The following is a 24,935-nucleotide window of genomic DNA, read 5'->3' on the forward strand; positions in this document are numbered from 1 at the left end:
CTGTTACTGAGTGTCAGAAACTGAGGAAGAAACCCTTTATTCTGTTGGCATTGATGGATTTCAGCATCAAATATTGTCTATTAACATCCATTTCGTTAATATTATTCATAAATATGCAGTTGGGTCCAGATTTTTAAATTATACATTGGGGAAATAATCAGATAATTTATTTAAAAAATATTTTTTAAAATGTCTAATTTTCCATTTTTATGCAGAATTATTGTGATTACATGTGCAAATTATCCTCCTGCAACTTTAAAAATCGGATCCATGTTCTATTTCATTTTTTAAAAAGACAGGGGTAATCCAATAACAAAATTTTAATTTTGAGTTGAATATCTATAGCTAATTCATAAATGCAAGGACTAACTTTCCATCTGCCGCATGGCGAATAGAAGAAGATAATTCTAAATGTTGTGGAGAGACTAAAATACTAACTTCATGTTCTGCAGATGAAGTACTTTAAAACACTAAGAGACATGAGAATTAGTTGAAGAATGACCTCCAGTGGCCTGGAGTGGGATTATTATGAATTTCAACCTGTGGAAACCAGCTCTGTAGAGTATGCAACTCCAGGAACTAATTCTTTCCTTCTCCCTGCCAATCCTGCAAACTCTTACTGGAATGCTAATGCAAACTCTGATTGGTCAATGAGTATTCATACAGCACATACTTCAGAAATAGTCAAGGAGAAAGTTGCCCTGGTGAAAGGAATCAAGGAAGAAAAAGATGAGAAAAACCAGAGGAGAAAGGCTAGAAAGGAACCTAGAAGATCAGAAAGAGAGAAGGAGGTTAGAAATCTTGTGCATCAATCTTGCCTTGAGCTTCCCTCTGACATGGCTGCATGTAAAATCTTGGATTGGCAGTTTGGCATGTTAGAGTTCCTAAAATGGTGCATGGTTGCATGGCTGGGTTTCATTCTTGATGCTTTGCATAAAATTATCTACCCCTCGTTTGACATCCCACTGAAAGCTTTCTGACTATCTCAATGGAAAGTATGTCATTTAAAAAAAAAAATGAAATTTTACTTCTGGGAGTCCCATGTGAAAATCTAAGTTGAAGAAACTAACACAAATGGGCCATAACCCAAAGTTTAAAATTATTTCAACCAAAATGTAAATATGCAAAGTGCCTTCTGTAGTTCCAATAACTGACTTTTTAATTTCCTTTAGTTATGTTTATACTTTCTTGCCTTGATCATTTCTGCTGCCCTTTTATCACTATTGTCCAAGAGTAATATGCTTATTATTGTGATTTCATGATGATTCTCTCTGTTTAGCAAGGGAGAAGAGAATAGTAAGTTCACATCAAATGCTTGAAAGCCATGAATGGTTGATTCAACTACTTTAGAATATTGAAATATTCAGATGCTATTCGGAGTACTGTACTCTTACTGATATAATTTTCCCTATTTTAAACCTTCCGATTTTAATTAGCAATATGCTAAAGAAACATTGCCGTTCACTCTTTGATTTCAAAAGTTAAAATTTTCCAAACTTAGCAGTTTTGTCTCAGGAGTGAAGATAATTATCTTTCTTTTGATTTTTTTTTTTTTTTTAATTCAACATTCCCGGGGCAGGATATTTTGTTCACAACAAATAATTTGACCAACTTGGGCAGTGAATGGTGTAAACAGCAAGATAGAGTGGTGGGAGGAGGCAACAAGTGAGATTGGAAGGAGTATCCAATCTTTCACCCTTACAGGAGATAATAGCATTGATGGAGGCAGTAAAGAAGAGAATGTGACTGTTGGGGTTCTGGTAGATAATGGAAGAAGTGAAGTGCCTTGATTAGATCATGCTGAAGCACCAGTGGGATTCACAAACCTCTCAGCATGCTGGCTGTTCTGAATCCCATTTTTAGGTGCCTAACTCTCCTCTTGCATTGTATAGGGAGCCTGGGTCCCAAACTCAAGGTTATGAATTCCACTAGGAGATGAGGCAGGGGTGATGGATTCTTCCTAAAAGCGAGAGGGGGCCATGAGGCCCCACCCCCTCCATGGCCCTGCCCCTGCCCCTCCTCTTTCCCCTGAGACCCCATCCACCAGCTAAGCAGAAGCTGGGTCAGGGAGCCCGGGCCCCTCCACTTGCCCTGGGTGAAGGGGCCTGAGAGCAGCCCCTGGCCCGTTTCCCTGCTCCCAGGCCCCCCATCCAGGGCACATGGAGGGTCCACAGCTGCCAGCGCAGCTCTTAGCCTGACCCGGCTCCGGCTTCTGACCTGGGGGCAAGGCCTCAGGAGCTGAAGAGTCACAGCCGGGCCATAGTAAGAGTCACCCGGGCAGCTTTGGGGAGCCGCGGACCCTCCACCTGCCCTGGGCGGGGGCCCAAGGAGTGGGGACATGGGCCAGCGGCTGCTTTCGGCCCCCCATCCCAGGCAGGTGGAGGGTCCACAGCTGCCCAGGCTCCCTGTGCCTCTGACCCAAGCCAGGCTCCAGCTTCCAGCCTGGGCAGGGCCTCAGGGGGAAGAGGAGGAGCAGGGGGCCAGGCCCATCCGTCCACTTTCAAAAGTGGGAAGGCCATGGCCTCTTGGCCCCCCCCTGTTCTGGGGCCCCTATGGCAAGATGCCTAAAAGTTAGGCCATGTCTATGCAAAAGCGGCACAGCTATGATGTGCTATTGTAGCACTGTAATGTAGATGTTTCCTACACTGTCAGAAGGGATTTCTCCATTGATGTAGTTAATCCACCTCTCTGAGAGGCAGTAGCTAGGTTAATGGAAGAATTGTTCCTCTGACCTACCTGCACCTACAGGTATAGGTTGACCGATGTCACATAGAGTGTGAAATTTTTCACAGCCCTGAGCAATGTAGAAAGGTCAATATAATTTTTAGGTGTAGACCAGGCCTTAGGTGGTACAATGCTCAGTCCCCTTCTGAATCTATCTCCTAAATGTTTCAGTTCAGGCAAATCTCCTCCATCATCGTGGTAAAGGTCGCACCTGTACAACAGCACTATAATTCTCTTTTTTTCATTTTTACTGATCTTGCAGTCTGCAAACTGTCCCTTGTAAGCAAGTCACTTACAAACAAGATCATAAAGTGTTTGCTTCAGATTTATACACTTAACTGATTGTCTACAAAATCAATATGCACTATAGGTATTGTTTTTCTAACAATTTCCAGAACAGTATCCTGTCACGCATTCTAGAATGCTCACTGTTAAAGACAGGGCTCGGGCAAGTGCTCTTTGGAGACGAGATATTTTTTAATAAAAGAAAGAGATAGGCAATGTGAAAAATGTAAATGCAGAAAGAGAAATGTGAGTCAGTGATTACACTGCTTTGAAAGCTCAGACTCTGCACTTGCAGAGAGAAGCTGATGCACAAAATAAAAGCAACCAAACAAAAATTTTCAGTTGACCACATAAAGGCATCCTGATATTAGCTTTGTCCTAAAAGACAAAATAGTTTCACTAGAATTCTACAAATGGGGGGAAAGGCAGGTTAAAACAATATATGTATTCAGTATAATATATATCTTTTAGGTGCTCTATAACTTAAGGAGAAAAGTCTTCTATAATATCAAGGGTCCTGCAAATGACTGAGAACCTTTGAGTAAAATTAGTCTCTTTGTGCCTTTGAGTAGAATATGATTAGGATCAAAGTGGTAACACAGTTTAATTCAAATCTGAGCACACGTGGCACTTACATTTCAGTGATCCAACCTTCAGTCAGTGAGCACTCTGTGTTTGGAGAATGCTTTCACTACCTGGAGACAATCTAAGCAAGCTGGCCCATGTTGCCTGGTGGCAGAGTGGGGTGCTTGGAGAATGGCTTGGTCCCAAGCTGGATCAGCTGCTGCAGCCGTGAAAAGTGAGCTTATCTGCTTTTCAGCTATTGGTTTCTTTTTAATTAAAGTGAAATGTTCACAGGAGTAGCTGTTATCTCCCAAAAGCCAGTAAGTTAAATGTCTGTTTAATTAACTGCAATTACTTTAATTGGGTCAGAAGAGAAATAAGAAAAAATAATGTAACAACAAAAATGAATTGAGTTAGCACTATGAGAAGATCCTTATTTAAAGCTACAATGGGTCCACTCCATTCTTGTCTCCCATTTGAACTCTGTCACACAGAATGTTTCAGACCTTTAAGGCAAATGCTGTTTCACTATATACTTTATACTTTATTATCATGTCTTTCACAGTTTGGGCCTTGTAAATGTGTCATAGCAATAGTAAATGATGAATTTCTTTCTATTTTAATGATAGAATAAACTGGTCTGTGCATCATTCATACTACTCAAGTTAATATTATGCTCCATTAGCAATATCGGTGGCAGCCTAGAATGCTGTGACATTGTTGGATCTTCTCACAGACTTCAAGGCCAGAAGGGACCATCATGATCATCTAGTCTGACCACCTGCACATTGCAGGCCACAGAACCTCACCCACCCACTCCTGAAATAGACCCATAATCTCTGGCTGAGTTACTGAAGTCCTCAAATCTTGACTTAAAGACCAAGTTACAGAGAATTCACCATTTACTCTAGTTCAAACCAGCAAGTGATTCGTTCCCCATGCTGCAGAGGAAGGCGAAAACCCCCAGGGTCTTTGCCAATCTGACCTTGGGAAAATTCCTTTCCGATTACAAATGTGGCAGTCAGTTAGACCCTGAACATGTGGTTGCCGCATAATAATAGTTGTCAATAAATACATGACCCATAAAATTGTAATGAGATATAGTCTCTTAGGGTTATTTCAGTTTAGGGGTTTTTGATTACTTTTTTTTTTTATTTTGGCTTTAATTTAAGGAAATATGGAAGAGTTCAGACATATTTAAAATACTCAGTATTACCAACTCTTGCAATACTTGGTGTTTTTCTTAAGGTCTCAGATCCTGGAGCCATGTAAATATATGAGAATCTTAGCTTTTGTTTAAAAAAAATTCTAGCTTTCACAGTAGTGGAGAAAAGCTTGAAAACATGAGCCCTGAAGGCACAAAACACAGAAAAGAAATACAATTAACCCAAAATGTATTATTTTAAAAATCAGCCTCATGATTTTAAACCAATTTCATCATTTATTGGCGGCATTTTTGAATGCTTAGGGTTGGCAATACTGCTGTAAAAATTAATAATGTCTTCAATCTCACTAGAAAAAAACAGCCCCCTTAAGAACAATTTATAACTCACCTGCCAGTTGTCTAGCACCCTCTGTACGGGAGCAAACTATTCAATTATTCAACTACCCCAATTATATTCAGTTATCTGGATCTAAATACTTGCAGTCAAGTATGACAAAAACATGGCAATCTTCACTTTTTAGTGTTTTATTATAGTCTGTCATACTGATTGTATCAGACAAGTCATTTTTGTGATTATTACTTCTCGCTGTCTCCAGACTTTCCTTTTCTGTACACATTCCACATTTCTTCTATTCATTTGTTTTGGCAAACACCATGTAGGTGAGCTGGACTGTACAGGATTCCCAGTCTGGGAAGCGAAAGGCTCTGACTGGTAATCAGAACCAGGTCTCCTGTATGGTACTGTGGAACGTCTTTTCTCTCTCACTGTGTGGCTGAGATCATGGAATTTGTTTCAGCACCACAGACTCAAAATAGCTGCAGAGAATGAACAAACCAGCACAAAGATAAGATCTTGTAAGACTGATGTAATGAGATACAACTAAGAGATCTTAATTCTATGCCCTTTTCTTCCCTAGATATTGTTGGTCCTTGGAAGTATGGAACCAAAATTAATGTTAAACTGGCTATCTAGTAATGCTGTAATAATTTTTAAACTAGGTGCTAAGTAACCCCCATATTGCATCTGGGATAGTCTTCTGGTGAGAAGTTGTAACAATGAGCTGTAGGTGTTTTCAGGAATTAAAGATACTAAACTGTTAGTCTGCAATAGTAAACCATATAATGGTTCCATTACTCTTGGAAACCTTAATGATTGTAGTTTATTGGTATTGCTTTCAACAACAGCCAGTATTTGAATGGTATGTGTGATGTAAATATAGTTACAGTATATGGAATATGTGTATGATATCTGTATAAAGTATGTGTATGTGTATATTTATATGGATTCAAAATTAGATGGGACAGGCACTGATTAAAATAAATTGCTTCTTTTTACAGGGTGATCAGACAGCCTTGCACCGAGCTACTGTTGTAGGAAATACAGATGTAATAGCAACTCTCATTCAAGAGGGTTGCGCTTTGGACAGACAAGACAAGGTAATGAGAAGACCTGTTGGATAATAACTGCACTAGACTGTAATATTATCATTCTTTGGAATATGCTGTTTAGAATTTATACTCTGGAGTAAACCATTTAATTTGAATTTAATAGCAATTATGCAGATAAGAAACCCCACTTCCCTTTGGAAATATACTCCTGTTTTACTTACATTTGACATAAGTAGATCATCTCTGAGCCAGGAGTCTGACTTTCTCCTCATGATGCTGATTGTTGGCAACATGATAAAGACCACAGGCTTCAAAGGAAACATTGGGAATCAGCCAGCTAGTGAGGCAGCGTGTAGTGCTACTAAGAAAACTTAGTTCAGTGGAGGCTGAGCAGTGCTGTTTGTTAAGCAAAGATACGAACTGAATGTCTGTGAAGGAACCATGTTGATACCTCTTCAGAGGTATCATTAGTTAGGGAGGGAATCATTTCTTTGTCATTTGCAACTGGAAGTCATTTACCTGATATAATCAGAGATGCTTCTGCCCAACTAAGTAATATATATGTGGCCAGACAGGGCAATAAAAAGTGCTGGTTGCTTAGCAACATAATGTACCACTACCCCGTCAAGTTGACTCCCAATATATTTCTAGACTAATCAGATAGAGAATCAAGTTAAATAGTACCCTGGGGGCAACAATACATAGGGTAGTGCTGCAATATTGATTCTCTAGGAAGTGCTTTGGACTGTAGAGAAAACATGAGCTAAGTAGGTCTATATGTGAAAGCTCATATTCTACTTCAGATTTTATTTAATCCACATTTTAGATAAGGCTATTAATAAAAGCCAGTATCTACTAACCACACACTCACACACACACACACATTCTCTCTCTCTGCTTAGGTCAGAAGCTGAGTTCTAGGCAGAGGGAGACATCCAAAACTATAAAGCAAAAGCCTTCTATGGGGTTTGCTTTACTAGCCACCTGTATGAGGTTTCAGGAGAGTCTTCTCCCCAGCCCTTGAACTTCCTTGGTGTCTGCAGACCCAGCACCAAAATGAAAGCAAAAAGTCTGATAGGACCCTTACCCCTCTCTGGGATGGTATTGGGATACCCTTTTCACCCCCAGATCTTATTTTTTGCCTTCAGTCCTGTAGCACAAATCTATGTGCCCTGGTGAGAATTCACTGCATTTCTCAACTATGCACAGTGTAAAAACCCATTGCCATGTACGTATGGGGAAGGAAAGCAAGCCAAAATGGGGAAAGAATGGGTTAAAGAATATTTAGATAAATTGTATATATTCAGGTCAGCAGGCCTGAGGAAATTCATCCTAAGGTACTTAAGGAAATAGCTGAGGCAATCTCAGAACCACTAGCGATTATCTTTGAGAACTCATGGAGGAAATCTGAGGTCCCAGAGGACTGGAGAAGAGGAAACATAGTAACTAAGTTCCCCTAGCATTTAAAAGGGAAACAAAGAGGACCCAAGGAATTACAGACCAGTCAGCCTAGCTTTGATACCTGGAAAGATACTGAAAAAAGTTAACCAATTTGAAAGCAAAGGATAGAGGATAATAGGGTTTAAGGAACAGTTATCTGGTTTGCTGTCAGACTGGGAGAGTGTATCTATTGGGGTGCATAGGGGCCTGTTCTGGGTCTGGTACTAATCAATATTTTCATTAATGACTTGAATAATGAAGGAGAGAGTGTGCTTATAAAATCTGCAGATGAGACCAAGATGGGAGGGGTAGAAAGCATTTTGGAGCAGAGGATTAGAATTGAAAACAACCTTGACAAATTGGAGAATTGGTCTGAATTCAACAAGATTAAATTAAATAAAGACAAGTGCAAAGTACTACACATAAGAATGAAAAACAACTACAAAATGGGGAATAACTGGCTAAGCAGCAGTACTGCCTGAAAAGGACCTAGGGGGTTACAGTGGATCACAAATTCAATATGAGTCAACAGTGTGATGCAGTTGCAAAAAAGAGGCTAAAATCATTCTAGGGTGTATTAACAAGAGTGTTGTATGTAAGACATGGGAGATAACAGTCCTACTCTACTCAGCACTGGTGAGGCCTCATGTGGAGTACTGTGTGCCATACTTTAAGAAAGATGTGGACAAACTGGAGAGAATCTAGAGAACAAGAAAAACGATAAAAGGTTTAGCAACCTGACCTATGAGGAAAGGTTAAAAAAACTGGGCATGTTTAGCCTTGAGAAAAGACTGAGGGGGGGACCTAATAACAGTCTTCAGATATTTTAAGGGCTGGTATAGAAATGATGGTGATCAATTGTTCTCAGTCTGCACTGAAGGGAGGACAAGAAGTAATGGACTTAGTATGCAGCAAGGATGATTTAGCTTAGATATTAGGAAAAACGTTCTAACTACAAAGTGCTGGAACAGGCTTCCAAGGGAGGTTGTGTAATTTCCATCATTGAAGGCTTTTAACAGATTGCACAACCTGTCACGGATGGTCTAGGCTTTCTTGGTCCTGTCTCAGTGTAGTGGGTTGGACTAGAGAACCTCTCAAGGTCCCTTCCAGCCCAGCATTTCTATGATTCTATATAAACACCACCACAGTCATCAGTTAAATCATACTGTATGGAACTTCATAGAGAATTCCCATCACCTTTTGTTCCAAATACAGGTCACTAAAGGACAATTCTTGATTAGCTGTTACTATCTTTAGGGCTTATAGTCTTTCTGCGACAGCCACTGGAAGACAAGTCAATCACAAACACATGAACAGGTCTAATTCTAACTGTTGAAAAGGAAACCATCTACATCATAGGCTGCAATTCCCACCATCTCTTGCAGACGAAAGGATGCCAACAAAGAAAAGCAATGGAGCACATACTGCACACATGTCAGTATAATGTTATGCTTGGTTAGGAACTCAGAGGTTGGTGAAGTAGAGGCAGGGAGGGTTGAAAGTAGGAGGATGCCCATGGAAGTTGTTTAAGCCTAGGTCTAGCATACATATGCCTATCCCCAAACAGAATTAGATAGCAAGAAAAGGGAAATGATTTTTAATGCCCGAAGAGGGGTACAGCACTTACATTCTGAATGTAACATTCCTGTATGTGTGGACACAACACCCTAAACTGCTGCTCTTGTGTGTGTGCTCTTCAGGATGGGAATACAGCGCTTCATGAAGCATGTTGGCATGGATTCAGTCAGTCTGCCAAACTGCTCGTTAAAGCAGGCGCTAATGTTCTTGCCAGAAACAAGGTGAGATGCATGTAGAAAGAGCTTTCAGTTCCGATGTAAAATGGCTGTTTCTCATTGGTGGTGATCTCTGGTAATGGCATTTCTTAACAGGTGGTGGTCTAGTTCCTCGTGGGATTTCTCATTCTCTTTGAATTAATTATGCCTGGATGATTCCACTGCAACCATGAGGAAATTTTGTATTGTGACAGCTGAAACAGGAGGAGCTCAGTAATCCTTTGAATGATACATTAATTATGGCTGAAGAACACTGGAATTCTTAGAGAAACCTCTGCTGTGTCCTAATTTATATTGAGTGGATTCATTGTGATGGGCATGATTAAAATGAATATTAATTGAACTAATAGGGAAATAGCATTAAAATCCAATTTATCAGAAGTTACAGTCAAATGAATGCATAAACCACAAAACAAGGAAAACCGTATATCTTTTGTTACAATGTTTCCATTAATGTACCAGGATTTAGTCTTGTTAAAAATTTGTGAGGAACTCCAAGTGTGTCTCTCTTTCTATTATAATATCTTATGAGCAATTCAGGAGAACTGAATATATGACCCACCAGAACTGCAAACAAGATATTTTATAACACAAACATAGAGTACCAAGTGAGGACTGTAAAATTATATCATAAATTGGTGCAATATACCGTGACATAAACAATTTTGCTAAGATCAAAATGAAATACCCTTGGGAGATTTTTTTCCCCACTCACTAGTCAAAAGGTTAATGGAATAAGCTGAAAACCAGCAAGGGGCAATATATGCTAAATTAAGGTTGGGAATGTTCAGCCAGTTGAGCAGTCAGATTTCATGGACATCACTATGTGTTGTTACAGGCAACAGGAATGTAGAGCTTCTATACTTGGTGCCACAAGTCCTCCTTTTCTTTTTGCGAATACAGATTAACACGGCTGCTACTCTGAAACCTTATTTTACCTTGTAATTTTCCTTTAAAAAACGTTCCATACAATTTCAGTAAACATGTCTATAAAACTATGAAATAAGCCAACAGTTCAAAAGAACTACAGTTGGTAAAACTAAACTATACAATGAATGGTTTCAGAGTAACAGCCGTGTTAGTCTGTATTCGCAAAAAGAAAAGGAGTACTTGTGGCACCTTAGAGACTAACCAATTTATTTGAGCATAAGCTTTCGTGAGCTACAGCTCACTTCATTGGATGCATCATTATGGCAAACATTATTCTGTGAGATCAGTACTAGCGTTTTTACATCCGTGAACAGTCTGTAACTTTCCGGTCATATTTAGGAGGCTGGGAAATCAGAGGGGTCTTTTTCCAAATCAGTACAACTTGAGTCCAGTTCCTGTCACTAAAGTCAATGGGAGTTTTGCCATTCAGTAGGAGCAGGAGCCAGGTCCACTCTTTGAGCTCTAAGTTCCCTGTGCTTCCTCTGTAATTTTTGTGAATTTCTACCAAAGTGCTGCAGCCTCATTTCTCTGCCTTGCTGCTCGAATTTACACTTCTAACAGATAATAATGAAAGAACTGTACAGGCTCTTCAGAGAATAACCCAAGGGAAAAAATCTCTTCATTTAACTTTGTTCAGAGAAAAAAAGTCTGTAATGCCTGCTACAGTTCAGAGACTTGTATTCAGAACTGCACTACACAGTAATGTTGAATCAAAGACTTAAGACTCCTCTAAGAGTTCTTCCAATTCAAAATGTGCAAGCGATGACTGGTGTTTGAGCAGTAGGTGAGACATGAAAAGGAGGATAATTGGGAGGAGAATGAAAAAGAAGCAGGGAGCCTGATAATGCCTAAAACCCTTTTACTTGAGCTGATCACATTTTCAGATCCAAGCAAACCTATTGCAGGCTCAACGACAAAGATCAACAAAACAAATATTCTAAGGACTTGTCTACATGTGTGTGTGGGTGTGTGCTTTTGGATTAAGTTTGTGCACATTAACAGCTGTGGAATAACTATTCCGAAATAATTGTATCCATACAGCTTTTACTATATACTTCCCTCTTAATCAGTGTGCACACGCAGCACTGACTTCTTTTGAAATAAGCTCTCAACATATCAGGCAGGTATCCCATGGTGCTTTTCCCCGCTGCTGGTCTCTATGTATTCTGGGATTTTTCTGATGGTGCACTATAGGATACCCTACCTGAAGCCACTAGAATTCTGTGACTTGAGGTTCACAGCAGCAGATTTCCAGGATTCCTTTCCTCGTCTCCCATGGTTCATGTCTTTTGCAAGTCAGCCCATTTTCAAACTGCTGTCAGCCAGCATGGAGTGAAGCAATGCAGTCAGGGATACCATCGGAGGGACTGAAAAATTAATCTAGAATGCAGATGTGTCCACACAAACCTTCTTCTGCACTAACTTACTTCAAAATGAACTCAAGCCATTTTCAAAGTGGATTGTCCAATTTACACTAACTGGCCAGTTAATTTGAAAGAAGGATTGTGTCATGTGGACAGAGCCCATTTTATTGAAAAAACAAGCAAAAAATTGCAGTTAGTATAAAATAACCCTGCCTCACTGGTGTAGACAAGCCCTAAACTCTCAGGCCAACAAAACCCCTCAGCCCTTCAGAAGAATAAACACACAAACTTTTCCACATGTGAACTTCCACCTGTAACAAAACTCATCTTTGCTTTTCTCTGGACCCTTAGTAACTCACCAAGTTCTTTTCCTATTTCTGCCTGAAGACTTTCATGCATTGTAAATATACAAGCTCTCTGCAGCCTAAAACCATCACTCTGCCCCCATTATCTATACATGTGCTGATTTCCATAACTACCCTAATAGACTGGAAATAGCTTTGACCCTTGATTACCTAACAGACCACAGGAATTCAAACATACTTTCATTCAGGAATTAAAGTACAAAGCCATGGAGCAGCATGTTTCTTTGTGCAAAGAAACAGGAATTACATTTATAAGACAAATGTAACCATGTGCATATTTACTCACACTGTGCCCACAAACACGCACATATATGCATATGTGAGCTGACAGCCCCTCCAGGTGTAAACAGGAGAGCCGGGCATTCCATGAGGGATCCCGGGGTCTAGAATTCACTTCCACCTTTGTTTTGTCAGAGCACAAATGTGGAGACCTTCAATGAGACACACGTTTATTGAGATGGGGTGGTAGTGTTTGCTTGCTTTGTTTTTTGACTTATGTCTATTTTCTAAAGATGGCTTTTGTATTTTTCTGTCTCTTTCCTAAGGCAGGTAACACACCTCTGCACTTGGCCTGCCAAAATAGCCATTCCCAAAGTACTCGTGTTTTGTTACTTGGAGGATCTCAGGCACATCTCAAAAATAATGTAAGCTTAAAAAAAAATATTTTTTAAAATGATTATTCTTCTTCAGCTTGTGGAAATACAGCTTTCAAAATATCAAACTTTGCCTTTCTGTTTGTTATGAGGGCTGGGAGGAAAATAACAACTAAGTGACTAAACAGTGGGGTTTAAAAATGTTTTGTGATAAGACTAATGAAGGTGTTACTTATAACCGTTTTGAAGTGGGAGGGGGACAGAAAAATTAAAGATGTATGCATTGTTTTCTGCTGTTACATGCACCTGAACGCAAGCTATCCTTGGTTGCTCATTTTGAAGACAGAGAATCATAGAATATCAGGGTTGGAAGGGACCTCAGGAGGTCATCTAGTCCAACCCCCTGCTCAAAGCAGGACCGATCCCCAATTAAATCATCCCAGGCTTTGTCAAGCCTGACCTTAAAAACTTCTAAGGAAGGAGATTCCACCACCTCCCTAGGTAACGCATTCCAGTGTTTCACCACCCTCCTAGTGAAAAAGTTTTTCCTAATATCCAACCTAAATCTCCCCCACTGCAACTTGAGACCATTACTCCTTGTCCTGTCATCCGCTACCACTGAGAATAGTCTAGATCCATCCTCTTTGCCCCACCCGAATACTGTAATAGAAGTCTGCAGGTGGAGTCCTCCCCTGTGTTTGAAAAGTGGAAATCTTTAGAGGGTTCTGTAAGAGTCCAAGGAAATTCTTCAGAGACACTCCTGGGGGGGGGGGGGGGCGCTCATCTATCAAACCGAAGAACTTCACATGGTTTTGAATTTTCAAACTGCTTTCCTCCCTTTATTGGGGATCTGGCATAAAACAGAAACAAAACAAAACAAAAATTGGAGCCAGATATACCTGAGTTTAAACATAGCAAAGCCTGCAAAAGAGCACTGTACTCTAACTGCTTGAGGCCTTGCGTTTTGCATCCATTATAGAATTTCCAGCCCATGTCCAAGAACTTTGTGAATTGTGTGTGTCTATATTGGTGACCCTGTTGTAGAAGGTCATACGAGTCCCATTTTAATTATGTTGAGATACTATAAAAAGTTCACATTAGTTTTGATTTCAGTAGAACCAACCAACTCATCTAGCACACATGCAATAAAAAGGCAACACAGAAATAGAAAGGGGCATTTCCTTGCCTTGACTGGAATTCACACCCCCGCTCTGGATATTGCTAAATCTTTCCAGCCATGATTATTCATTCTTTACCAAATAGCATGTGGTGTATTAGAACTGGCTTTTCAAAAAAGTCCCTAGGATATGCTACTTCCTGACCCCTCCTACCAGGCATAATTTCTCCACCACCTCTCCATCCACTTCCTCTACTAAGTAATTTTAGCATTGTTTGAAGCAAATGTTTTCCCCATTTGTTTCAGGTTGATAATGGTGTAATGCTTGAGATGTGTTGAAGGTCTAGGGCAGTCAATACCCTTTCCAAGTTAACAGTGCTGGGGGGAGTGGATCAGCATTTATGTCGCACTCCCCATCAGTACCCAGCCTGAGCCAGAGAAGCTAATGATTCAACCAGTGGACCAAATTTGGTGATGAATCCTGGTCACATGCCACCTGAGGCATATTGCACATATGCTAAGAAGAAGTTAACAGTGCTGGCTATATATAATGAACATAGGGCCAGAACCTCAATGGAGCTATGACAGTTTATACCAGCTGAAAATCTAGTCCATAGCTTCCTTGAGATACATCCTCTGCACTTCCCCCATTGTACAATAACAGAAACAGTTGCTTGGTTTCACTGGCTTTCCATACAAATTCAGAGGTAAAAATATAAAGCAGCTAAGCCATTTGATCCCAAAAAACAATTAAATAAAGATGCTTCTATGTCATTCACCACATCTCCAGTTCAGTGTTAAATAGCTTACTTCATCCCCAAACACCCTGACAAGCATTAGCTTTTCTATTGTGACTACATGCTTAGAGCTTTATTTCTGTTTGCAGGCAGGAGATACCTGTTTGCACGTTGCTGCTCGTTATAATCACTTGCCCATCATTAGGGTACTCCTCAGTGCTTTCTGTTCTGTCCATGAAAAGAACCAGGTCAGTGCATGAACTATTCACTGCAGCCAGGCACCCTTTTTATAGGGCTAATAACTGAAATGAGGGACCATTGATCACATATGGGGCCCACTGTAAATACTCCCTTTTAATGTTCATTTCACTGTAATCTAAAGATACCTGGGCTTCTAAGAATAGCCTTAAAGAAATGGGGTGCCTGTGGTTTGTTATCATTTCAGAACATGTTGCTGCATTTACATTTCTAATTTATAACATTTTCTATTTATTATGCTATATAGAAATATATTTCTGTTTTTTTTTTTTAAATGGGAAACAGGAGTGAACTAGTGGTTAGAGCAGATTGTGATCACTAGATGTGATCACACTGGGCAAGACACTTCACCTCTTTGTGCCTCAGTTTACTCCCCGGTAAAGGAGGGATCATAATATTACCTGCCTCACAGAAGTGTAGAGAGGCAGAACTGATTAATGTTTGTAAGGCGATTTATGATGCTACATAAATTACATTTTTATTAACATTTTGTAGTATATTCTCTATTTGTCCAGTCCTTATTGCTTTAGTGGGAAGCAAAAACATGGAAAATTCAAGGAAAACTTGTGTTAAGTACAATGGAATGATTAAGCTACATGAGGATTAACCATCCAGGTTTATTTTACAGGAGAAACAAGCAAATGCTGCCCCAACTGAACAGCTTAGCTGGGTGGTACAACAGAATGGATTAGTGCATTTAAAAAAATGTACTAAATCTGCTAAGAAAAATAATTTATATGGTACTTTACAAACTAATGTTACTGAGACATTTTCCGTATAGGCATAGTGCAGGATCATACTTATGTTTTCTGATTTGTATGTACAATGTTGTTTTTCAAATGGAAAATATTACAGCAAATTGAATGGGTTTCAGCCAATTTAAATTGGCTATGCAATTTCATACATTAATATGCAGTATTGTTTAGGGGGATGAATTTAGTTGCTTGTGAGTTACTGAGTGATGATATTGACTAGGATTAGCATGGTACAAGCAGAAACCATTCTGCCTGTACTCCACAATATTACCCAGACAGCCTAAAGCTGACCTGTAACATATCTGTCTTCAGTGCCAGATTCTCCTAAATTGTTGCTGGCAAGCATATGTTATCTGTGTTGCATGTGTTCAGTGGTACCAAAGTTGTTTTTCATTTGTACTTGCAATACATGTCCAAAGGTGAAATGAATGCTCTAGTGCTCTGACCACGTATATATTGTGTAATCACTTAGGTTGCTATGTTCTAAGAGTTGTTTTAAGAAACATCAACATATCAAGTAAAAAACAAACTGTCTTATTGCAGTTTATCCAAGATAATTTTCCAGCTTGTCAAGCTCAAGAAGTGGCTCGTATGTTCGTAACACGAGGGCATCGAAGTCCAGATAATCAAACCTATAAAACTGTCACAGAGATGAGGATACACTATAACATTCTGCCCTCAGCAATGTTGCACCCCTGCATTTGAGGACAGATTTGGGTCAAGCGCTTTTGGGTCTCCAACATAATTTTCCTCTGTGAGCATATTCACATGGATCAGTTAATTTAATAGGAATATGGCTAATCCCAACCCTAGCTGCCTTCCTCAAAATGATGTGATTTAGCCCAAATCTTAGTCTGCCTCTCTGTTGATCAGTCCTTATTAAAGTTCAGTTCATGTAACTACATTTGGACCTACTGAACCATAAAGGGGCACAAAGAAACTGGAAATGCAGTACATACAAATCAAAGATGTCTGCTAGCATGTTGTATTCTACTTTGTAAATTTCAGACTGGAGATACTGCACTTCATGTAGCTGCTGCTTTAAATCACAAAAAGGTGGTCAAACTCTTACTGGAAGCAGGGGCTGATGGGTCAATTGTCAACAATGTAAGTACACGCAGAATTACTTTGATTCTTTATGATAATGTTTCAAAGATATTTTCTGCAGATTTTTCAAATGTTGGCTGATAATATGTAGACATTAGCTGTTAAGTAAATTAAAATGCTTGATTATTTTATACAAACACACACACAACTCTTTGACTTTAGGGGAGATATTTCAGAAATTTATTTTTTTGATGCTAGTTGAAGGAAATAATGTATTTTTTTTTCTTTTCAGGCAGGTCAGACTCCTCTAGAGGTTGCTAGACAGCATGATAATCCTGACGTTGCTCTTCTCCTTGCTAAGGCACCACAGGTACATTATAAATGTCTTTATTAGTAACAAACCCCAGAGCACCCTTTGGCAGGAATGTTCTTGGATAGCTCCTGGAGCGCGCACACAGCGGCAGTTGGGTTCCAGTGTTGCTAGGGTTCTACCGCCTTAAATGCCCACTTGTGCACTGATGTGCAGGGCAAATTAGAAGAGTGTGTCCCCCTAAAAAGGCTCTGTGGGATAGCAAATAAATAAGCTTGTCTCATTACCCAGTTTTTGTAATAAGACAGTGGAAAAAGTGATGATGTTATTGATTGGAAATGCCTCCTTGCTTCAGGTCTTACGCTTTAACCGTGGAAGAAGCCTTAGAAAGAAGAGAGAAAAACTCAAGGAGGAAAGACGAGCTCAGTCTGTACCAAGAGATGAGGTGGTACAGAGTAAGGTACAGCCAAGCATTTCCAGCTTAATGTGTTGAAAGGCAGGGAAGTCTGACCTAGCGATTACAATAAAATCCTTCAGCACTGAATTCACCTTTTGTGTAGCTGTGCAGCAGGCACCTGGAGAAACACACAGGTCCCTGACTGCAACCAATCCTATATGAGTTTCCAGCTTTATAATTCTTAGGGATGCTCAGAGCAAGGTATACTGTTAACCCTGGCCAGCGCAGTGCATCTTGCATTGCTGTTGAAGACCCTCTGGTGGTGATTCTCTATGCACTACTGTGCAAAACAACTTAAAATTAGGGATGTAGCAAAGACAAGCCCTCACAACTCCCTGTCTCTGTTTTAAATAGGGCAGTGTGTCAGCTGCTGAGGATACTCACAGCAGTGACCAGGTGCCTCAGAAGAAAGGAGATCTGAAAGATGAACCACGGTCAACTTCACCAGAGCCCAAAGGAAAGAATAACAAAAAGAAAAAGCCCAGAGAAAAGGTACCAATAAATTTAAAGTAACAGAGAGGGACTACTGTTAAACAATACAGAGTTCCCATCTCCTAGCAAAGGGGTAAGTACACCATCTCTCCAGCCTTCCGGTCTGAGACAGGAGTCAGCTAATTTTCTCAGATTCCAAGCAGCAGTCATTTATTGGGTTGTTTGTTTTTTTTTGTAAATTGGGGAATGTTGTGTGTGTTTCAGATTTCAGCACTCTCAGACCCTGCTTCACCAGCTGACCAGCAGACACTCCCTGGTCCGCAGCAGAGCTTACCTAAGCATCGTAGAAGTAAACATCGTTGCTCATCTCCACCACCCCCACATGAGTTCAGAGCCTACCAGCTTTACACACTGTATCGTGGAAAGGATGGTAAAGTAATGCAGGTAAACAAGCTATCACAATAAAAAATTAGTGAAGTACAAGTGCCAACTGGATTTGAGCACAGTTAGGAAATGAAACAGAGATGGCCTCTGACTATGTATTATGTTGTTAATTCTTCAGTTTGTTGTATGGGATTCACCAGTATTTTAGAATGAAGCCTGGCAACAGTAAGGTGGTTTTATGCATACCATGAAGTGTATGTTTAAGAGGTTTTGATAAATGAAGCATTTTCTATTTGTAGACAAGGTGCACACAATGATTGAAAATGACACTAGAATCTTGCAAGTTTCCACTTTGGAATGTTATTACCTATTTCCAGTAGGAAAAGCTAGAAGCTTTATAAATGAAAAGAAATGCACAGTCTCTGCCCTGAAGAGTTTACAGTCCAAACAGAAAGCCTGAATATGTGCAATACCTTTGTTTCAGTTTCTTCTCTTTACTAAATTGTGTCTGTTGGAGTTCAAGAATTACTAGAGGCTGGGTTTAACATACTATTGCCCCTTTTTGACCTGTAAGGTTAGCCAAAATTCAGGGTCTTGCAAGCTGTTTCCCTAAGAAGAAATTGATGTCAGGTATTTCTTTGATACAATCCTGCTTACTTACAAATAATGAACAAAGACCTTTCTCTGTGAACACAAGAAGAATTAAACAGGCTTGCTGCTTGCTTGTGTCTCCTTCTGTGGCGTTTCTCCTACTTTTTCTCAGACATGTCCCTGTACTAAAACAATATGCAGCAAAGCCCCTGAACCCATCTAGTTCTAATTCCTGAACAGCCTCCTATGTGCTTTTGTGTTGGGTAGAAGCTCCTATTGTTTCAGCTACTTGGTTCCATAAAGATGCTTTAATAGCTTCTTTACAACTATCTTAAATGAAGGGTGATGGTTATGCCCCTCCCCAATTTCACTGAGATTTAACTCAACCCATATGAAATAGAGCAGAGTGGTTAGTGAACAGGGAATACCAAACCACATAAACTCACTGCACTTCAGACACTGTAATTTGCTAACCTCGTGAATATGCAATGGATATTCCACCCATTTGTTTGACTTAGTATAGTTCCCCTAAATGTGAATCTGCAAATATTCACTTAAAGCCATTTTTAGAACAACACAAAAGCATGCAATAAATTATCAAGTGATTCCCCTATTGAAATGTAAGTGACTTTGATCTGATGGGTCTATTCCATCTAACTACTGCTGCTTTTATGCATTTTGTACCAAGACACATTCAGGAAAGCAGTGCTTCCCATCTCTGAATCTGAACATAAACCTTTATTCTCCCTTGCTGCACTTGGGGAATCGTGTATATCAGAAGGTAGGATGGAATTTAACAGAAACTGAAGAGCATCTATTGCAGACCTCATATACTCTGTTGCCATGATGGCCGGAGGCCTCAAGAAGTAGAAACTTTGGAGGAAGGATTGGAAAATTCCAGAGCCGAGCACAATGAGGACTATTCTGATGTTAGATGTGGGATTCAAGAAAGAAACCTGAGGCAGAGCTGTTATTTTATTTATTTAATTATTTCTATGGTAGTGCCCAGGAAGAGCTGGGCAATTTCTATACGTTCAATGAGGGATGGTTCCTGCTGCCCCAAGAATCCCTCAGTCTAAGGACAGAGGTAGGGAAAGGTTAAGGGGGAAAGGAACAAGAAGTAAGGATCTGCATACATGTCAGTTACATTTACTTATAGGCAGCATGGCATGAGTGGGGCTTTGAGAGACTTACATTTGGACATAGCAGGGTTCTTGCCGATGAGCTCAGGGAGGCTGCAAGGAAGAAGGCAAAGAGATGTGTGTGAGAGAAGTTGCCAGCAGACAGGTGAGGATGAGAGGAATGCTAGTGCAGCGAAGAGGGTTATGCAATGATATATATGGGATTTTAAATTGCAATTGAAGGAAACTGAGCAAAATGTTCAGGTTAAAGAAAAGTCAGAAGCCAAAACAAATCAGTTTTATAGCATCAAAAGCAAAAGAACACCCCAAAACCAACAACTCCCCTCCCCAATTTTACAGCATCAATAAGAATCATAACGTTAGGTCTCAGGCCCCAATCCTGTAATTGGATTTGCAAGATGGATCCTTGTTACCCATCTGGAGTCTCAGTGAAGTCAACAGTGCTCCATGCAGATCAGATTGCAGAACCCCAGCCTACATCATTCCCAAACAAAATATACTTCATGTATTTGTTTCCTTCTTCATGCAGGCCATGAGAGGTTATCAGGACAGTAATACAGTACCAAAGCAGATTAGCTAGGGTGGCAGGAAGTTCAATTATAGAAGAAGTAGTGAAAATTTACTGACTGTTTTGAGTGTTAATAGGACAGAGGGATAAAATAAAGCTATTTTGCAATTCCTTGTGCTCTTAGGCCCCAATAAATGGATGTCGTTGTGAGCCACTGATTAATAAACTGGAGAATCAGCTGGAGGCAACCGTGGAGGAGATAAAAGCTGAGTTTGGGACAGTGCAGGATAAGATGAATATCAAGCTGGGACAGATGGAAAACAAAACTCAACATCAAGTAAGAAAATGGTCCAGAGATATGCTATTAATGTTAGAAACATGGTTAAGTCTCAGTAAATATTTTCATTTTCATTGTGTGTGTGTGTGTGTGTGTATGTATGTATATATAAATAAATCTAATTCACACTTGTGACCTTTAAACTATGATGTTCCACCGGGAGATCTATTGTTACAAGCCAGAGTCCTGAGAAGAATAATAGTTAAAATAAACTGTACAGGTGACCTTCTGTGCTCACTTTGCATAGTGAATCAGAACTGGTTAGCTTCACTTTTAGGGTCTGATAGACTGAAGACAATGCTGCAGCTGTTGGGATTCAATGAAGGGAATGTTTAAAATTATCATGCTTTAAAATTTCAGTGAAAACAAGTTTTTAATTACTTTTAATTGTACAGCTTTGTGAGTGCCCCTTCCCCATCCCCCTTCTTGTAAGCAAGTTCTAATACTAGTTGATACTGTTCCTAGAAATGAAGGGTGAGAGTCAAAAGATTCATGATAATTTATCAATGTACACTGATTTTTTCCTAACGTGGTCTTTTGAACTGAGCTTTTGTGTTCTACCACAGCTCCGTGTTTTAGATAAGTTAATGGCTGAGAGGCTGTCTGCAGAGAGAAGAGAGTGCCTTCATCGCCTTCAGCAGCACGCTGAACTCGAAAAAACTGAGGGAGAGAAACGGCAGGTATGGGAGGAACAACTGTTCCACACAATTAACATAAATAAATAGCAGTAAGGGATGGATTAGTTGAAAGTTTGGTTCCAGTAAGCAGTGAAACGTCTGGATGCTTATCTGGCCCTCTGAAATATTTGAAGTGGACTTTAAAAGGTTATTTTGGTGGGGCTGGGGAGTTTCCAGAAGTCAGGAAGGTAAAATCTGGTCTGAGCTCTGACAACTCAGGGTTGGGTGTATGGAAACTTTTAACAAAGAATTCTTTTCCTTAAAATAATCACTAGAAGTTTTAACAACACACAACATTTTGAAAATTTGACTCAAGAACATCCCTTTCAACTTTTACTCTCTTGATCCTGGTGGTCATTTTATTAGTTCTTCTGTCACCAGAGTGTCTTTTGGATAGACTAAGCGTGATTTTTTAAATGTACAATTTTTTTTAAAGGAATTTTAAACCTGCTTTCTACAACCTAAAAAGGATACTTTACTTTTTCCTCCTTAGGTGATCTTTTCACTGTACGCTGAGACGATCCCCTTCCTCAAACACTCTTTTCCTTGATCTTTTCCTGCCCTCTTCCTCTGAAAAACACTTTCATGGAGAGAGGCAGAAGACTACAATCCCTTCCCTGTAGCATTATGGCAATACCACACTTTTCCCAAATTGAGCATTGCTGCAAATAAGCCACTATTACTTAGATTTATTTCTTTAACAGAATACTGGAACAGATATTGTTGTCCTCTAGCAGATACCCATCTGCTGTTTTGAATCCATCTCTTGGGTACAAACTCCCCACAAACATGCTAGTAAAGTTCTACTTGCACACTCACCGAGGGCTAGTAACTCTCTTTTGATTGGGAAGTAAAAACTAGGTATTTTCATTATGAAAATCCCAGTAAGAGTAGAGAAATACATTTCATACCTGTACTGGTAGATTTTCATGACACAACTTTGCAAAGCTGCCATAAACAAGAATAGGGGCGTAATATTAAAATAACTACTGCCCGGATATGCCTATGGAGACAGGGATGATCATTTAATCCATTGATCTCTCTCTCATCGCCAAAACCACTTTATCCAGAGGACATACTTCTGAGGCAGAAACAACAATTAGAGCTGCCCAAAGTTTTATAGCAAGAGGCCTGGGTATCAAACTGTCTTCTCTACCTGCTGGTCTCTGAGCCTTCTCCATGAAGACTGAAGAAACCTCAGTCTTCTAATTCTCCAAAAGAAAGAGTGATCCATAACAGGCAATCTCCTATCTGAATTATACTTAAGAAGCATAATATATATTCTTGTTCTATTAGGGCCTGATTCAATCAGTGGAAAGACTCCCATTGAATTCAACAGATTTTGGCTTAGACCCTTAGTAAACTGTTTGGGTAAGGACATGTTATTTGCATGGCACAAAGTCACAGTGCCACATAAATAACAGGCAAACTGAAGTATACAGGGACTGTTCTTTCTATATAATTCAGTTCTTACTGAATTTTTAAAATGTTCATCAGCAAATGCCCTCTAATACTAAGCATTTTTGTAACCTGAAAACCAGCGTTTGATTGTAAGTGACTGTGTTATCTGTTCTTCTAGCACAAAAATAAGAGAAGCACAGAAATCAGAGGTGGCACCATTGTCCCCAAAAACCCAATAGAGTTTGATCTGGACTTTTTTCTCCTAAAATCTGTTAGCTCTAATCACTGTCTTGCATAACTGTAACATCTGTGTATAAATGTTGTTTATGCCACTAGAAAATTACCATTTACTGTGATGTGTAGTGATTGTCAGCGAGGGCTGCTGTTGTAAACAGTAACTTTACTATGGCACAGGCACATTATAGCGAGCTCCATCGTAGATGGACTGAAGATTGTACCTGGAGTAATACATACTGACTTAAAATCTGGCAAAACATTTTTCTTTCACAGATTTCCTTGGTGGATGAATTGAAAACCTGGTGCATGTTAAAGATTCAGAATCTGGAGATGAAGCTTTCTGGAGATTCTAGATCTTCAAGACCAAAATCAACTCTGTCCACTTGTGAGTCCCTCACCGAGACCCTGGCTACAGAGAACCTCCATAGTGCCAAGGACTGTAAAACCAACCAGAGTCCACTACAGTCAGAGGACTCACAGCAGCATTCCTATATCACACTTCAAAACAGTCTCTCAGAAGACATGGGAAGGAGTAGAGTCCAGACATCAGAACAAAGCTTTGGAACACATTATTTTGCTGTTGAACAAGACACTGTATCAGGTATAATCTTGTTAGACATTTAGCTGTAGTTTTCAAAGGCATGTGCTGATTCACAGGGGAATAAAAATGCCAAGATTACTTAACTTCAGTGGTATGCTTTCCTTCCAGTCATCAATACCCCTCTTCCCCCATCTCCATACATTCTGGTTAAAACATGTTGCCTCCTTCAAGGCAACCACTAAAGTTTCAGGGCTTAGTTGGCAGGAATTTACCTTATTATATTTTTCTTGGCAAATCCTCAGCTGGTGAAAATAGATGTAGTTTCTACCACTTTCAGGGACAGTGGAGGGCTGGGTTTTCTCCCAACTCAGGGTCTTCCATGTAAGAGTGCACTAAACTGTCAAGTTTCCATTGAAGCGGCTATATTATATTTGTTTTATTGGTGCATGGACCTTATCCCCATATGTATAAACTATTCTTTTATGGTTTATCTATCCTAACTCCACACACCCTTTTTGTTCATTCTTCCTTTTTTCTCCCTTGATGATCACCATAGGAGTACATTCCATTCTTGAACATATGATTTTCTGATTCTAATATTACTGAATGAACAGCTTGCTAAGTGTAGTTCTTCTAGCACACACTAACCTAAAGACCAAAAGCCTGATCTCTGTGATGTCTGATCTTGCTGGCCTACAGAAAAGGCATCCTATGATCATGCCTCAATTTACGTTCTCGGGCAAGTAGGCTGCATTTTCTTTGAACAAATGTGTGTAAGTCAAGTCACTAGCCTGTGAATTTATCAATAGGAAGAAGTGATATATGTAGGGCTGTCAAGCGATTAAAAAAATTAATTGTACTGTTAACACTAGAACACCATTTATTTTAATTATTTTTGGATGTTTACAACAGAATACAAAGTGTATGGGCTCACTTTATATTTTTTTTATTACAAATATTTGCACTGTAAACAAAAAAAAATCAATTCTACCTCATACAAGTACTGTAGTGCAATCTCTTTATCATGAAAGTTGAACTTACAACTGTAGAATTATGTACAAAAAAACTGCATATAAAAATGTAAAACTTTAGAGCCTACAAGTCCACTCAGTCCTACTTCTTGGTCAGCCAGTCACTCAGACAAACAAGGTTGGTTACAATTTGCAGGAGATGATGGGTTCTGCTTGATAATGATCCAAAGCAGTGTGGACTGACGTGTTCATTTTCATCATCATGAGTCAGATGCCACCAGTAGAAGGTTGATTTTCTTTAACGTGGAAACTACAGAACCCAAACCATCATAAGAGTGTTGCTCTTTTAAGATTTCTAAAAGCATGCTCCACACCTCATAACCCACAGTTGAAGAATCTGAGAGGAGAGTGCTGTAGCTAT

The 24,935-nt window shown here is 39.7% G+C and overlaps 1 protein-coding gene across 6 annotated transcripts in view; it reads left to right on the forward strand.

The window, feature by feature from the left end:
- The window catches only part of ANKRD6 (ankyrin repeat domain 6), a 165,000-nt gene that overhangs the window by 136,716 nt on the left and 3,349 nt on the right, over nucleotides 1-24,935 (forward strand). For 4 of the 6 annotated variants that reach the window (XM_084623140.1, XM_084623141.1, XM_084623143.1 and 1 more), the window contains 12 exons: nucleotides 6,077-6,175; nucleotides 9,268-9,366; nucleotides 12,565-12,663; nucleotides 14,616-14,714; nucleotides 16,488-16,586; nucleotides 16,819-16,896; nucleotides 17,192-17,296; nucleotides 17,648-17,785; nucleotides 17,990-18,169; nucleotides 20,535-20,687; nucleotides 21,254-21,367; nucleotides 23,276-23,603. In XM_084623140.1, the coding sequence (XP_084479266.1) occupies nucleotides 6,077-6,175; nucleotides 9,268-9,366; nucleotides 12,565-12,663; nucleotides 14,616-14,714; nucleotides 16,488-16,586; nucleotides 16,819-16,896; nucleotides 17,192-17,296; nucleotides 17,648-17,785; nucleotides 17,990-18,169; nucleotides 20,535-20,687; nucleotides 21,254-21,367; nucleotides 23,276-23,603 (1,591 nt within the window). Of the gene's footprint in view, nucleotides 1-452; nucleotides 792-6,076; nucleotides 6,176-9,267; nucleotides 9,367-12,564; nucleotides 12,664-14,615; nucleotides 14,715-16,487; nucleotides 16,587-16,818; nucleotides 16,897-17,191; nucleotides 17,297-17,647; nucleotides 17,786-17,989; nucleotides 18,170-20,534; nucleotides 20,688-21,253; nucleotides 21,368-23,275; nucleotides 23,604-24,935 lie in introns of all 6 variants that reach the window. The other 2 variants (XM_084623139.1, XM_084623144.1) reach the window with 2 other exon arrangements.

This window comes from Lepidochelys olivacea (assembly GCF_965140295.1).
Source record: "Lepidochelys olivacea isolate rLepOli2 genome assembly, chromosome: 3".
In the NCBI taxonomy this organism is placed as follows: Eukaryota; Metazoa; Chordata; order Testudines; family Cheloniidae; genus Lepidochelys; species Lepidochelys olivacea.